The following is a 15,478-nucleotide window of genomic DNA, read 5'->3' as shown; positions in this document are numbered from 1 at the left end:
AATCCAGGTTTTTAAAAAGTTTCCCCTTTTAACTCTTAAGCTGCCCCCATTCAATTCACCCAGTGCCACAGTGCTAATCCCTATTGTGCCAGCCACTAATCTCCTCTTTGCCAAGTTAATTTAGGGTTGGTTCAAGTGCGTGTAGTTTAAATTGTTACTATGTTGATCTACTATAACATCTCATCTGTATATTGTATTAAAAAGAATTGTACGTAAAAGTTGTAGAAAATTTAACCCTCTTTCTGTTGATATCAATATCATTTCATGAATCTGTAATTTTGGTAAAGTAAATAAGCACTATCAGTGAGTTGTCAAACCAATCCGTTGTCTCATTTCCCGCACACAATCTGAGGGGCCATGATCAAAACTGTCAAATTTGATGATAAAATATCGCAATTTTCTCAGGAAAATCTAATGAAGCGTATTATGTAAAGCACGCAAAATCAAAACAACAATGAACCCCCCACACAAATCGATAAGCATTCATGCGTGCACGCTCAATAGGCATAAACAATTAGCGTGTGTACTTATGCACGAAAATGTCTACGTGGCACGCGAGCGAATGAGAGTTTATGTGTGGATGGCAAGTCACCAGAAACCCGATTATGTGAGCGTGGCACGCCAGCGCATGCACAAAACATTGTTCTTGGCACGATATGAGTTAATCATTGTACATAATGTAAGGAACATTATGAATTCAACAACAACCTATTCTTATCTACTAATACAATTTTTCATGGGTGAACCCTCTCGCGAACTAATTTCTTTAGAGTTTCAACATACCGTACAGTTGTATATCCCTCTATTGAAAGTTAGCAAGACACAATAGATGGTAGGTTTAGAGCGGCTTGCTGGTATGCTGATCTGATCATTCATATAGAAATTAATTACAATGCGCCCCCGCAATATCAAATACATCATACCCCGGACCTGGTGACACATGAAATGGGGGTGTTTGATTGGCTAGAAATTATGGGCCAAAGTGCGATGTCGAAGTCGCGATGAACTGGAAGTTATTAAACGCGAGAGTCTTTTAAGCGATACGGGACTCTAAACTAGATAGGCGGAACAGGATTTTTTTAAAAGAAAACTGGTGTTGACAGTGTACAATTCAAACTTATTGAAGGCTTTTTAAGACATATTATTGAAGAATAAAGTTGGTCTAAAGGTTTACATATAACCATCCGTGACACTGAAGACGTCTCTCAAGATGCCGGTCCTTCTCTTCTTCCTCTTGTCCACTTGTCTCCTGACAGAAGTCACTGCTGTTGACGGTATGTATTTGCGAATGATCTCATTTTTGAGTGATTAATACATCAGTCACACCACCAAACGGACACAAAACTGACTGATTCTTAGCCATTCCGCGTAATGTAAATCCTTGTTTGGTGTATTGTTAGTCTGGTGTGGGTCTCGTGACTATTATTGGTATTAAAATTGCTCCCTTTAATCGTCCCTCAAGTTTACATGGTTTAAATACATTATAACAAATATTTCCTGTTGATCCTTCTAACTAAGATAGCATTGAATGAATTCAACATTGACAATTACAACATCAACAAAACGTGTTTATTTGTTGTAATGACATGAAAGGTCACCAGTACAGATCCATTCTGTATTTCATATTCAATTCAAATGCAATTAAACTTGACTCTGTAAATTCCTGAACATATTTTTTTTTCTTTATTAGGTGTTGGAATTGAAGTTAATGGAGAAAAACTTGGATAATGAATTAGTTAAAATTGTGTGACATTCATGTCATGCACTCAGAAAAGTGTATATTGTATTTTGAACGAAGTAGCAAGAGACTACTTTATTTTAAGTTTTCATAGAGTTTAGTTTTATATAGTCTTACAGTTGGTATTTTCTCGTATGGAATAAAGGGTACGAAATAAAATGTTTCTGTTGCTTTTGTTCCGATATCTTTAGGTATGCTATTTCATGGTTCTGGTCGTACATGCCGGTATTTCTATAATTATGTATGATGATCGTTGTCTGATCCTATCAAGGACCGAAAATATGATAAAGACGATATAGTGGCCCAGTAAATAACGTTACCCAAATCTGAAACATCATAATAACTCCTGTTATTTACCAGCAATGAACTTTGAACTATTTAGATGTGTAGCTTGTGTGACGATAGAGCATTGAGCTTTCTAAAGTCATGCGCCACTTCTGTCATCGTACAACCCTGAACCAATGACAGAGATGGATAAACCTGCAAATTGAGTACCATGAACATGAGAAAGATATCAAATGCGAAATTAAAAGATGTGTGCTTTACAACTTTACATCCCAGTTGATTCGTATACATGGTATAAGCTAGATTGGGGCATCATCCCTCATATTTCTCAATATAGTTCAAGATAATAGAACACGGGAAGGCTTATGATCTCTTTACAGTTCGTCTGCTCTCTGTCAATTTTTGTTAAATGTCATGAATTGCTTCACTCATTAAACTTGTTTTATTTGTGACCTCACCCATTTTATGTGTAAGCTCACGAGATTTGACCAACAGATACACTGCATATATACTCCCCCCCCCCCCCCTCACCACCACCAACAATGTGCCTATTGTGCCTTTAATAAAAAAAGGAATCGAACAAACATTAACATTGTTAAAGACAATTGCATGCAGTGACAAGTGACCCTAAAAACCTATAACAAAGTGCTTGTAGAATAATCACAGATTGTTTGTTCCTTATGATATAAGATTCATTTCCAGGAAAAATGTTGCCTTTTTCCTTTAACAAAATTATGATTGATAGTCTAAATTAAGAAGAAATTGCGGTTACTCTCCTTAACTTATAAACAGTTAGTACATGATTAATGTGTATGTTCTTTTGTTTATATTTTGCTTGGGTTATATCATTTTTCTTTAGTACATGTATGTTCAATCTCCAGAATAATCTACAAGCAAAATGATTGGATGAATGAAGAAAAATAGGAGAAAATCTGTAGAAGTGTCGTGGTCTAGTGGAAAACGCCACCGAATTGTGGTGTACATGGTTCACGGTTCAAGTCCCGCAACGGGATTAGTATCCTTTGGGAAGATACTAATCTACATTTCCCGCTCTCCACCAAGGTGTAGTTAATGGGTACCTAGTAGGAATTTATTCCTCGAATGCTTTTAGCGCCTTAGGGCAGCTGGGCTAAAGCCATGGTAGTAATAGGGTCTTTTTAGATGTGCACGTCAACAAAGTGGCCTGCTACGTGTGACGTTCTTTTCTAGCAGTGCCTTAAAAGGACGTCAAACGTAGGAGTCCACTGTGTCGACTTGCAACTCTAAAAGTCGCTAATATTTTTGTGGACGCCTTGAACATTCCCGGGGATTGACACGTACGTAATATAAAGTAGCTCATATTTGTTTGTTTGTTTGTTCTGTTTTAGAATGCGATTCGGGACCCTGTATGAACGGAGCTGCATGTAGCGATCAGTACGCAGATTCATATACGTGCGAGTGTGTTGAAGCTTGGCAAGGAGTAAACTGCGAAGTACCAATAGTTTACCGTGAGTTGATACTTTTGCGTATACACATAGATATTGAGTATGATTGTGCGATTAAGACTCGTTCAGATATGAAGCGGTATTAAAGCAGCCGCAGAAAAGCCATCGCGGTTTGTTTTCTTCTCAAGAGTATGAATGGCATGTGCGCGCGTTAAGGTCCTGCTCATTTTCAGTGAGCTTTGTGTTATTAGATACAGAAACGTGGAGCGTATTACTCTAGGTCATCATAAAAAGCCGCGACGTTTCTGAACGACGGTTATTTTTAACAGGAAAATACAACCTTAACACGAGAAGTCCACCGTAATATCAAGTTGTTTTTTTTTTAAAGAAAAAGATAAAAGATGATAGAAACGAATTAATAAAAGTTTTTAGCAATATTAGATTAAGATTAAGAAAGTTTTGAATAAGCGAGTTCGTAATTAGGATTTGCGCATGGGCAGATAAAGGTCATTCGTACCCAAATTGTAAAACCATTGAGACGAATACTCGGATCGTGCTCATGAAAGTTATGTTATCAGTATTCATTTATGCACCAACAGTACATTAATCCGATACACAGGTGGAAGTATTCTTCTCAAGATGCAAACAAAAGGTATTCACGAAGCACCTCCATCCCTTTTGGCAGTGATTATTCTAACATGCACATGTTGGACGTATCCATCGTGTAAAAGATCTGTGGATATTTTGGGGTCATGCGGTCCAGAGCTATTTACGAACTCGCTTATTTTTGAAGGTGTCTTCAGTGAAACACCAATCGGCAACATGTGACGTGTTTTTACGAGCTCCTCCCCGATTTGCTCTGTACAGACAATTTTATAAACTTCCATTCCCTCAGTTATTAATGACGGATAAATTTCATACACGGGGTGTATAAAACAAAACATACTTGCAATAATTATATTTAGGGTGAATGTACGAGTGAAAGGTTTTTCCCAGGGAAAAATATATATTTGATTTTTTTTTTTAGTACAGGCCGAATGAAAGGGGACTTTGCAAGATACTTCAAAAGGTTACTAATTTGTGTTTCAATTGATTGCACCTTCAAAAATTCATTACTTTCATATTTTCTATCGTTTTTTGCTGAAATTTCACAGACCTGTTTCGCTCATTTTCCCTTTTTCTATTAAAACGAATCTAATACCAAAGTGGACTTCCCCATTAAAAAAAATGATCTAAAAGAAAACAGAAATTCAGAATATCAGACTAGTAGAATTTTAAATGAAATCAGACCCCCAAAAAAGAAAGTTATATATTTGTCAAAAGTTGGAATTACTATACGTATGAGCGTTTCAAATTTGCTAAATCGATAACGTCACTGCGACGTAGTGCCGGACACTTTTCCCATTTGTTTCAACTCCCACAATTACTAAAATATCAAGTTTTCAAATTGTATAGCTCGAGAGGGTCTTTTTCTTTAATAGAGGACCCATAATAATATGCTATCGATAATACATTTTGAGTAATGGGGAGGAGGCACTTAGGAGACAAACAGAAATCAATAATATTTCTGTTCACGACAAATAAAAGAGTTGACCGTTACTACATCACAATCCATTGGCCAAATTGGCAATGTAAGATTCGCGTAGATTGAGTGATATAACCAGGGAGGTGAAAGAAAGGAGTGGTAACTCTTGTAATTTATTCAAACGCATTCGTGAGTTCTAAAGCTCAACAATGGGATGTGTAACATTCCACTTGGCTTTGAAGTTTCATGCTCCGAACCGCGTTTCCACTGCAGGGAATTTCGGAGGCCATGCACCAGTTTCACATTTATTACAAAATATCAAATTACCGCAAAATTTCAGTGTAAATTATAAACTTTATATGGGGAATGTAATGGGAATAGTGCATCAAACAATTTTTCTAATTTAGTACTCCGCCCTTCCTATAATTTGTGTGCCAGAGTTGGTAAAAGAAAAATTAGATCATGACAAAAACTCAATATTTTAGGATCATGCGCTAATTTGTGCGTGTTTTAATGCCCCGTTATTATTAATCCATACAATCTTCGATAACTATAATCTAGTTTGTGTTCGCTTTTTCTACTCATTACACATTTAACAATTGATGAGAAATCATTAAAAGGGACGGCGAACAGTTGCTGTGATACCATTTCTGATGTAGGAATTCTAAACCCAAAAATGTCATGCGCTCTTTTATCTCACCACCTGGTCAACGGTTGCAGATTAGCCCATAACTTTTCGGCGGCTTGGAGCATGGGGTCAAAGGAGAGCGGCTTGATTTCAGTCCTTCTCTATCACGTCCCTAATATAACATTTCAATCATTCATAACTCTCTTATTATTGGTCCGATTTATGTCAAGCTTTCGCTTCTCGGTTTCCCTTAGTGTTCTGCTTTCAGAGAAGTGCACTTATTACAAAGGTTGAATCGCCAATATGCAAATGGCCGTATTCAGATTTCGATCCGGCGTTGGTTCAACCTCGATCGCAAGTCGTGTTTGACAAGCAAGATAAAATGGGTTAAACCAAGGGCACTTTGTTACCATTGAGAAACATTTTGGTTACGATCTGGGTTTAACCCATTGCTAATTGAAACCAGGTCCCCCCCCCCCCCCGCATGAAGCGTACAGTAAAAATAGATACAATGGTCAACGGTTAACTGTGAGTGATAGTATAATACGGAACAAATGGTCGATATATTTATCGACCTAGTCCAGATAGTCGGGTTCCTTAGGCCCATATTTTCTATTAGTTTTGGGGACATTGAGGACAAAATTACTAAACTTTCTACATGTACTAATCAGGCCCAGCACTTCAATTTACTCCACGTAACCCACTAATATTTGAATCACGTCTTCATAGTAATATATGTAAATTAAGCAAATTATGCAAATAAGTACATTTGCAATAAATTTGCATTCAAAATTTTCTTTTCCAAAAAGACTCTCAAAATCAAATTGCTTTCATCTTTTATTATTAAAGTTTATGCAAATTGGTATGAGGCCTATGTTCGTATTGGTATTCTACTGCAAAAATACTTTTCTTATTTATCCACTCATATTTATCATTACTTTATCTATATTTTCTCCACCGAACATAACCTCTCGAAGCAATTCTGCATAATGCAAATTTAAGGACTTTTAATTGTTATTTGTATAGATTTAGCAGATATTAGGCCCCGTGCACAACTCCAACTCTCGACATTATGGAAACAATGTCATTGCTTTATATTTTATTGGGTAAAATGTTCTTTTGTGAGTAAAATGACACCAAGATCAATTATTTAAGGTAGTAAAGGGACTTTTATTCTGCTGCCATTTTTGTTGGGCAATGTCATTGTCACAATTTACTACTTTAGCAACCGTAAACATGCTTGAAGCAACGATAAATTTGCGCATGACAACTTCCCATGTCGTCGGCACAGCTCATTTTTACTGGAAGCCGTTTTGCGCAAATTTCCCGCTGCTTTAACCATGGGTGTCGATCCCGGGGGGGGGGGATATATGCCCCCTCCCCCCCCCCCCCCCAATATTTCAGGTGGGGGGGATGGCCTGTACAATCATCCCCCCAATAATTCACCATCAAAAAAAAAAATAAGAGAAAAATTAATGATGAGAGCCCGATGAGAGTAGTTGCAATATAATAATTTCCTCTCTCTCTCTCTCTATATATATATTTTTTGAATAATTTTTTAATTTAAAGATTATTTTTACTTGCAATAATTGGTTCAACATTTCAAGTTACTGTTATAGGTTGTTCATTCATATATTATCATTTATTTATATATGTATATAGCTTTAGGTATGAACAATAATGTTAACTTTATCTTTTATCATTTTTATTGTACATTTATATGATCATTCCTGTTTTTATGCACATTTTATGTAAACATTGCATTATTGGTACCTGGACTACTGCACTGTACATTGTATATGTTGATATTAATTAACCGAAATTGAATTGAATCGAATTGAATTATTACTCGCAAGATGACCATCAATATACACATTTTGCTATCTCATTTTCATAATACATACTTTAATGAGACAACCATATTATGAGACAAGAATAAATCAAAATCTCGCTCATACGGCTTCATCAGGAATTGATGAATTTATTCAATTTATTCAATCAACAGCATCATGGAAATGCGGTCGCCCCCCTAAAGAAAAACCCGCTGGCCCCCCAAAAAAAAGAGAGAGAGAAAGAGAAAGAAGAAAGGAAGAGGACGTATGACGAAAAAGGATTAAGAGTCGAGAACGGTACAACGAATCGTCTTCTTTCTCTAATAATTGAATGAAACGCATGCACAATCAAGTTAAATGTCTAGCCCGTGGACGCCTTTAACAACACAAAAGGTGGAAGGGCATTGCACCTCTGTTGGGACTCGGGGACAATGTTACTTTGATTTATTGAACGGAATGTTAAGTCAAGCTGTCACCAATACAGATGTGGAAATGATATTACTTGGAGACTTAAATTGTGATATGTGTCCAAATAACATAGACTCTTTATCACGATCTCTCGAAGAGATGATGTCTGGTTTTCTTTTCGATCAACTGATTGATGTTCCAACACGAGTGACGACAACGTCGCAAACTATTATTGATCTTATATATTCCACTGACGTAGAAAATCACTCCTTGAATGGAGTACTAAAAACATCATTTAGTGATCATTATATGATTTTCACCGTTTACGGTGATGCTGATATTACTCAAAAAGAAAATATCATAGAAAGGAGAGATTTTAAGGGTTTTGAGTTTGCAGAATTCAATTTTTTACTTTCCCAAGTGCATTTTGAAGAAGTATATCAGTGTAAGGATGTAAACTGTGCATGGGATATATGGTACAATCCGATAATGAAAATTGTAAATATGTGTGCACCATACAAAAGAAAACGTCTAAGAAATAATCCATGTCCTTGGGTGACAGGTGACGTCATTAAATTGATGAACACGAGGGACTACCTTCGTGATAAAGCAATACAGCTCTCGTCATCAGATTTTTGGGAACAATATAAAAAATGCAGAAATCTTATCACACGTGATCTCAAAAATCTTTAAAAATCATACATTACTTCATTATTGAACGACAAATCAGGAAACGCAAATGCGTTATGGGATGTTATGCGACGTCTTACTAAGAAAAGTCAGTCTAAAAATATAATATTGAATGTAAACGATGTTGAAATATCAGACTTGAAGGAGGTTGTTGAACATTTTAATACGTATTTTGTTGACTCCGTTTCTGAACTTACTAAAGGTTTTGAGCTCGAGACCGAAACTATTAAGAGATGTGAATCACTTGAAGAAAATCTGGAAAAACAAACAAACGGTGATTTACTTTACTTCTCAAATATCTCGATAGATTTCGTCATCAAACAGATAAAATCATATACTTGCAAAAAAGCAACTGGGTATGATGAACTCTCTGTTAAAATACTGAAATATATCTGTGATATTCCTCATGTAATGGAAAGTTTAGTATATATACTCAATTTGTCTTTGCATTCTTCAGTATACCCTGATGCTTGGAAGATAGCCCGAGTCCAACCAATTCCCAAAGGAGGGGATACAGCCATAATGAAAAACTACAGACCCGTGTCTATATTGCCGATTTTATCTAAAATAATTGAAAGGGCAGTTTATTTAAATATCTTTGAATATCTGTCTCAGCATAATCTATTTTATAAAAACCAATTTGGATTTCGTCCTAAGCACTCATGTGAAACAGCCCTATTGTGCATGGTTAACCAGTGGTCAGACAATGTAGACAAAGGGTATTTGAATGGTGTAGCTTTTATAGATCTCCGACGTGCATTCGATACAGTCAACCACTCTCTCCTCTTAAATAGATTACATCAATATGGTTGCTCTCCGCATGTAATTAAATGGTTTCAATCATACTTGAAAAATCGCCAACAATTTGTCTCATTAGGGAAAGAAAAATCAACATTTAGAAATATAACAATGGGAGTTTCACAAGGGTCCATCCTGGCCCCGCTCCTTTTTACTCTATTTGTTAATGACCTCCCATGCTCCATCTCAAATGGCATTGTTTATATGTATGCGGACGATACTACTATTTCTGGATGTGGAAAAACTAAGCAAGAGGTAGAACTCAAACTGACAAAAGCTCCTGGTGAACTGAATTCTTGGCTAAATAAAAATAAGTTGATTTTGAATAGTGATAAAACCAAAACGATGCTGCTAGGATCAAAGCAAAAGCTTAGATCATTAGATAACAATATGCTGTCGATTGAATTAAATAGATGCCAATTGGAATGTGTATATACATATAAATGTTTGGGAGTCATAATTGATAACAGTCTTGACTTTAAAAAACATATCGAAAGTATTGCTTTAACTGTGAAACAGAAATTAGGAACTATTCGTCGATGTAAACATTATTTTGATAAAGCACAATTGAACAAACTGTACTGGGCTTTTGTAGTGCCCCATTTAATGTACTGTTGTACCGTTTGGTCTGGGAGATCTGAAGCAAACCATAGTAAACTGGAAAGACTACATAAGAGGGCAGCATATATGATATCTCGTTTGTCCTGGGAAACCCCATTTGAACAAGTGTTTGAAATTATATCCTGGCCGAAAGTAGATCATCTGTTTTTTAGAGCATCTTGTTGCATGATTCATAAATGCTTACATAAAGCTGCACCTGAAGTACTAAGTGATAAGTTTATTTATATTGAAGCGATATCATCTCGAACAACAAGGAGCACAAATAAGATGCTAATTAGGATGCCACATGTTCGTACAACCTTTTATCAGAAGTCATTTCTTGTCACAGGTCCATCAAACTGGAATAAATTACCCGAACGTATTCGATTTATAAACAATATGAAACCATTTAAACAAGAATTGGCAAAATGGCAAAAGACATCCACGTTTTAATATGATTATGGTATGATATAACTCTTCTTTCTCTCCTCTTTTTATATATTTTATCATATCTTCTTCTTGTTTTCTCTTGTTGGTTTGTTATTGTGGTTGTATGTTGCTGTTGTAATTGTTGTTGTTGTTTGTTTGTTTGTTTGTTTGTTTTTTTAATAACCTTTTACTGTTTGCTTTAATAGGATATATGGCATTTACAAATTTGTACCATATACATTTTACTCATTTCGTTATTCTCTATGTTCAAATCCTTTTTTATAACCTGGTTTGCAATTTTTGTTTGTTAAAATCGTATTTTGTAACTTTCTATATTTATTTATAATTTTATATTGGTATCATATACATTTTACTCATTTCGTTATTCTTTATAATCAAATCCTTATTTATAACCTGGTTTGCAAGTTCTTGTTTGTTAAAATCGAATTTTGTAATTTTTTATGATTATTTATATATTGATATGTTGATGAAATGTATATACTTGTTTGTGTCATGAAGGGCCTCAACGAAAACCAGTAATTGTTTGCTGATTGGGCTACCCTTCTTTTTAAAGATGTGTTATAAATAAATAAATTTAAAAAAATGTCCAAATAACGAAACATAGAACAACGCATTCAAAAGCAGGGTATTTTTGTTTGCACTTTGAGCTTCAAACCGCAGCCACCCCAACCCCTCCCCTCTTCAATGATTTATTTCTTAACAAGGAAAAACAAAGATAAACGGATGCGCTCCGGGTGACTAACCCTTGGATGCTTTGAAAAAGGAAGTTTTAGGTGAATCTATACATTAGAATCAAATGATAAAGCGCTGTATATGTTAACTTAATATTCTTCTCTATGAATGTACATGCAGGTACCACGTCATTGCACACAAACAGAACTATTCATGGAAACAGTGTTTGTTGTTTTATTATCTACACTGCGTGATCGACCTTGACATTAATTGTGACTTGTCACATTTGTTCTTCCCAAACTTCCAGAGGTGTGCCCGTTCGGCCATGTCTACGAGTATGTGGCGAACATTACCACAGGTGTCCTACCACGCAGATTTAGCTGTCAAGCTAATTTCAGGTTTCAAGGTGCTACCGAGGTCAACTTTACTTTCGTGTCGCATGATATCGAACCAAACAAGGATGCCATCTGGTTGGAAGCGGGATTCTTTGCTGACAGTTCCAATGACTCGGGCGCGCTCGATTCCGGAGATTTGGTGAAACAGCCTACTCTAACTTTTAAAGATGCTGGTTCTAACTACTGGATAGTGATTTTCACAGATATGACAGGTATTAGTCGTGGTTTGACTCTCGAGATCAGTGCTGGTAAGTTCATCACCCCCCCCCCCCCCTCCTACTCCGCACAATCACACCTGCTAACATGGGTTCAATGGTAGTAGAAATAAAACTACAATTGTATGACTGTGTTGAAATTTCCCAAACGCATCATTCGGTTTCACTGTTCGGGCAACACCTTGGGTTCCCCCTGTTATATTTCGATCAAGGTGAGGATCACGTCGTGATCTTTTAGATTCCTTATTGACCACATTGCGAGACAAACGAATATCACTAGCGATATTCTTTTCGATAAGGTGAGGTATTTTCATTCGTTTCTTACACACGACGACGTAGAAATGTCGAGGTCTAATGGATACGTCTTTGACTTTGGACTGTTGATCAAAGGGTTCGTGGTCCAAGTCCCGCCGCGTCACTAATGTCCTTTGGCCAGAAATCAATCTACATTTGCCACTCTCCACCCCAGTGTTAAATTGGTACCGAGAGGAAGGAATTCCTTGAAAGGTGTGATCCCCAACAGTGGTAACGTAGCAAAGCCAGTGTAACCTTGCGTGCTCGATATGTGCGCTATAAAAATATCCATTATTATTTCATTATGATTATTATTATTATTATTATCATTATCTTTGTTGCTATCATTATTATCATCATCATCATCATCATCATCATCATCGGCAGCTTAGCATAGCCGGGTAATGTTGGAGCGCCTTGAGGACCTTGCAAGGTCGATACGTGCGCTATATAAGAATCCAATATTATTATTATCATCATCAACACTTTACATTGGAATAATGTATTCATAATATAATGATAACAGAGTCATTTCAAATATTCGCTCAAAAATTCTAGCTTTTCTGAGATTCTCCTTTTTTCCCTCTCAGTTAAATCAAGCAATATAAAATATTTAGTCTTATTATCAAACTTTAATGAACTCTGTAAATTTACTTTGTTTCGTAGGTAATTATCAGTATTCGTTACTTTAAAATAATTAATTTGTTCTATTATATATATTGTAATACTGTACTGTTTTGTATATGTAATTTTAATTTGACGATATTTGAGTGGAAAACAAATTCAAACAAAATTGATAAAAGAGACTTTTTTCCACTTCAAACAGAAGGTGATTGCTTCTTAATAGACCGAAGCTAGGATGCACCTTGTAAAGCAATGATAAAACCCATGAATATATTTGTGTACAAAAGCTATACAAAGTATAGAGGGCTAATGATGCGTATTACAGAACATTTACCCTATTGCTTCTTATGGTGGCCGCCTGTGACCTTAATTCGTGACTAGTTCCATATCGTTAAGATTTCGACAATCTGATATCAACGCTGGAAGGAGGAAACTGAAATTACCTAGTGACGAAATTTGGCGTAAAATTATTTGAATAATGACAAAGGATTGGCGAATCTCGCAATCTTTTACGTCCGTTCGAGAGAAAAAAAATGAGCTTACCTACAAGGGACTGTACATTCTCATTTTGGGAGAATATGTCATCAAAGTTGTAAGTAAGCAGTGATACTATCTGATGTTATGATATGTTTTTCTTGCAATTCATGCAATAACCTTGCCTTTGATGGACCGCTTTTTGTTTGGATAAATTACTTCTAAACTCTCATGCGCGAATTAAGGACTCGTTTTTTTTTAAACGCCTATCCGACATAGAATTTTGAGACAAAGATATCGCCGGCATCCTTTAGACGGTTCATTTTCTATTTGCACTATTTTGGGTCTAGAATTGTATTGTTTATTTAGCATAATTGATGTCAATGAATTTGTGTAGAATGTGAAAAATCGGCATGCATCGAATATCACATTCCTAATTATATTTTAGATGTTCGCGAGCTTTGGACACCCAATCATACTTTATAAACATGTTTCAATGAAATGTCTTGAAAATTTAGTGGCATACAAACTAAATACAAACCGTAAAGCGGTGAATCAGCGGAATTTAACAGGTACAGTCAAGGCAATGGAACCATTCAAATGTTGTATTTATGCCAAAACATGCTCTTAATAACTAACACTTATTTGTCAATAAACTTCGATCAAACACTGAAATAAAAGAGAATTATATTTTATATTTGTTACAATTCTAAATGGTCGGCAAGATCATAATTATTCAAATTTTACTTGTTTGGAAATAGATAATATTCTAAAAGGTCGTTTGAAACAATATTCTCCGATACGGTAAACCTAATTAAGATTTCCTGTTTTTTCCTATAAAAACCCGCATAATTGTGAACTCACCGATGGTGTTTGCGTTAAGACATTATGCAGATCTGAAATGTGACCAAAAGGCGCCCGTTACATCTAAGTACAAAACCAACCTTTTTTGTCATGAACAAGAAATTCTGGACACCACATTCGGAGAGCAGAATCCCTTGTGGAATATCTTAATTCCGGACACCCCTAGTAAGAGTGACCGTATATCTTCGGAATTAAAATGATATGCATCGAAATTTCAACGCATTTACTCGACTTGACCACACATAATTATTTGACATTCGATGATAAATTGTAAACAAACATTTAAGATGGAAAGCACCACCAATAATTAACAAATTGAAACACAAATGTTTGTTGTGATGAAACAACGTTACTTATGTTCCTGATATACATAATTATCCTATTTTTTAAACAATTGAAATATTTGATATTTACCATTCCGTGTCCACAGACCGTGATGACTGCTACCCAATTTCCTGTATGAATGGTGCTACATGTATTGACCTTCTCCGAGACTATAGGTGCATCTGTGCACCAGGCTACGATGGTATAAACTGCCAGGATGGTAAGCATGTTTGCATCATAGTATTACAAGTCGGGTAGACTGTGCAACAAGAATAACATTTAAAATCTTTAAATAAAACTGATTTTTAAAAAAAATCTCAAGATGATGAATGGGTCTAATTTAGTATTTCCTTTGACCGGTTTTCCATGTTCCATTTCCAATTCTAATGATGTTGACTGACGTGCTTATAAATAAGTGTTCAGAGAGAAATAGTTATGAATATCAGCAACAAAAACAATATATCCTGAAAGGCAGGGTAGGCAATATTCATCGTCTGTGATATCAATTAAGATTAAATATTAACAATTGGTTGATATAATCAATAATGGCCAAAGTAAACATGTTATTATATTTCTAATTTTGAAATGCCATATTGTTCATACATGAGCTTTTAATAAATATTTTTAGGTAAATAATTGATGTTTTTAAACCGAATAAATAAATAAATAAAATTTGACATCTAAATCAGAATATGTTAAAAATAAACATTCAATTTTCATAGAATCTCTTTATACATTCATGAGAGAGATAGAGAGAGTTAAAGAAAAGCCTTTAAACAAAAAAATGTTAGAGAAAGAGTTAAAAACGCATGTGAAATAAAGCAAAATAACAACAACAACAATAAATATATTCTCATGTACAAGCTTTTCTCCCTTTCTTTTGTTGCAATTGTAGATATTTTTTCTTCTTGTTACTGGTTTGTAGGTGTCAGTAGACACAGGATGTAGTGAAGCGTCTAGTGCAGTAGTGTGTAGAAATAGATAAGCATTGTGTAGTTTTAGCATAGTGCTTGCAATTTCTGCTTTCAGCTACTGCCGCTGGCTAACCACAAGGTGAAAAAGGGAGCCGAGTGCGTAAGCCTCCGCCTGTCAGTACATAGCTTCTCCTCCATCAAGACTCTTACAGTGCCTCCTCGCGGCAACACACGGTAACTGGGTACCTCATGGTCCCAGGCAAAACTGTAAGGGATCTCGGAGCAGTTTTGGGCCCCAGAGATGCGGCGTGCAGGCCAACCGGC

General features: G+C 35.7%; 1 protein-coding gene across 1 annotated transcript; it reads left to right on the top strand.

Moving 5' to 3' along the window:
- Window positions 1-1,210: 1,210 nt before the first annotated feature.
- On the top strand, window positions 1,211-15,188 carry LOC115923785 (fibropellin-3-like). Its single transcript, XM_030985082.1, has 5 exons — window positions 1,211-1,274; window positions 3,391-3,510; window positions 11,358-11,693; window positions 14,347-14,460; window positions 15,166-15,188. The coding sequence occupies exons 1-5, from the start codon at window positions 1,211-1,213 to the stop codon at window positions 15,186-15,188; spliced, it is 657 nt and encodes a 218-aa protein (XP_030840942.1).
- The last annotated feature ends 290 nt before the right edge of the window (window positions 15,189-15,478 follow it).

This window comes from Strongylocentrotus purpuratus, unplaced genomic scaffold (genome assembly GCF_000002235.5).
Source record: "Strongylocentrotus purpuratus isolate Spur 01 unplaced genomic scaffold, Spur_5.0 spur5_scaffold_14, whole genome shotgun sequence".
Classification (NCBI taxonomy): domain Eukaryota; kingdom Metazoa; phylum Echinodermata; class Echinoidea; order Camarodonta; family Strongylocentrotidae; genus Strongylocentrotus; species Strongylocentrotus purpuratus.
The sequence above is the reverse complement of the archived record's forward strand: the minus strand, read 5'-3'. Positions and strand labels throughout refer to the sequence as shown.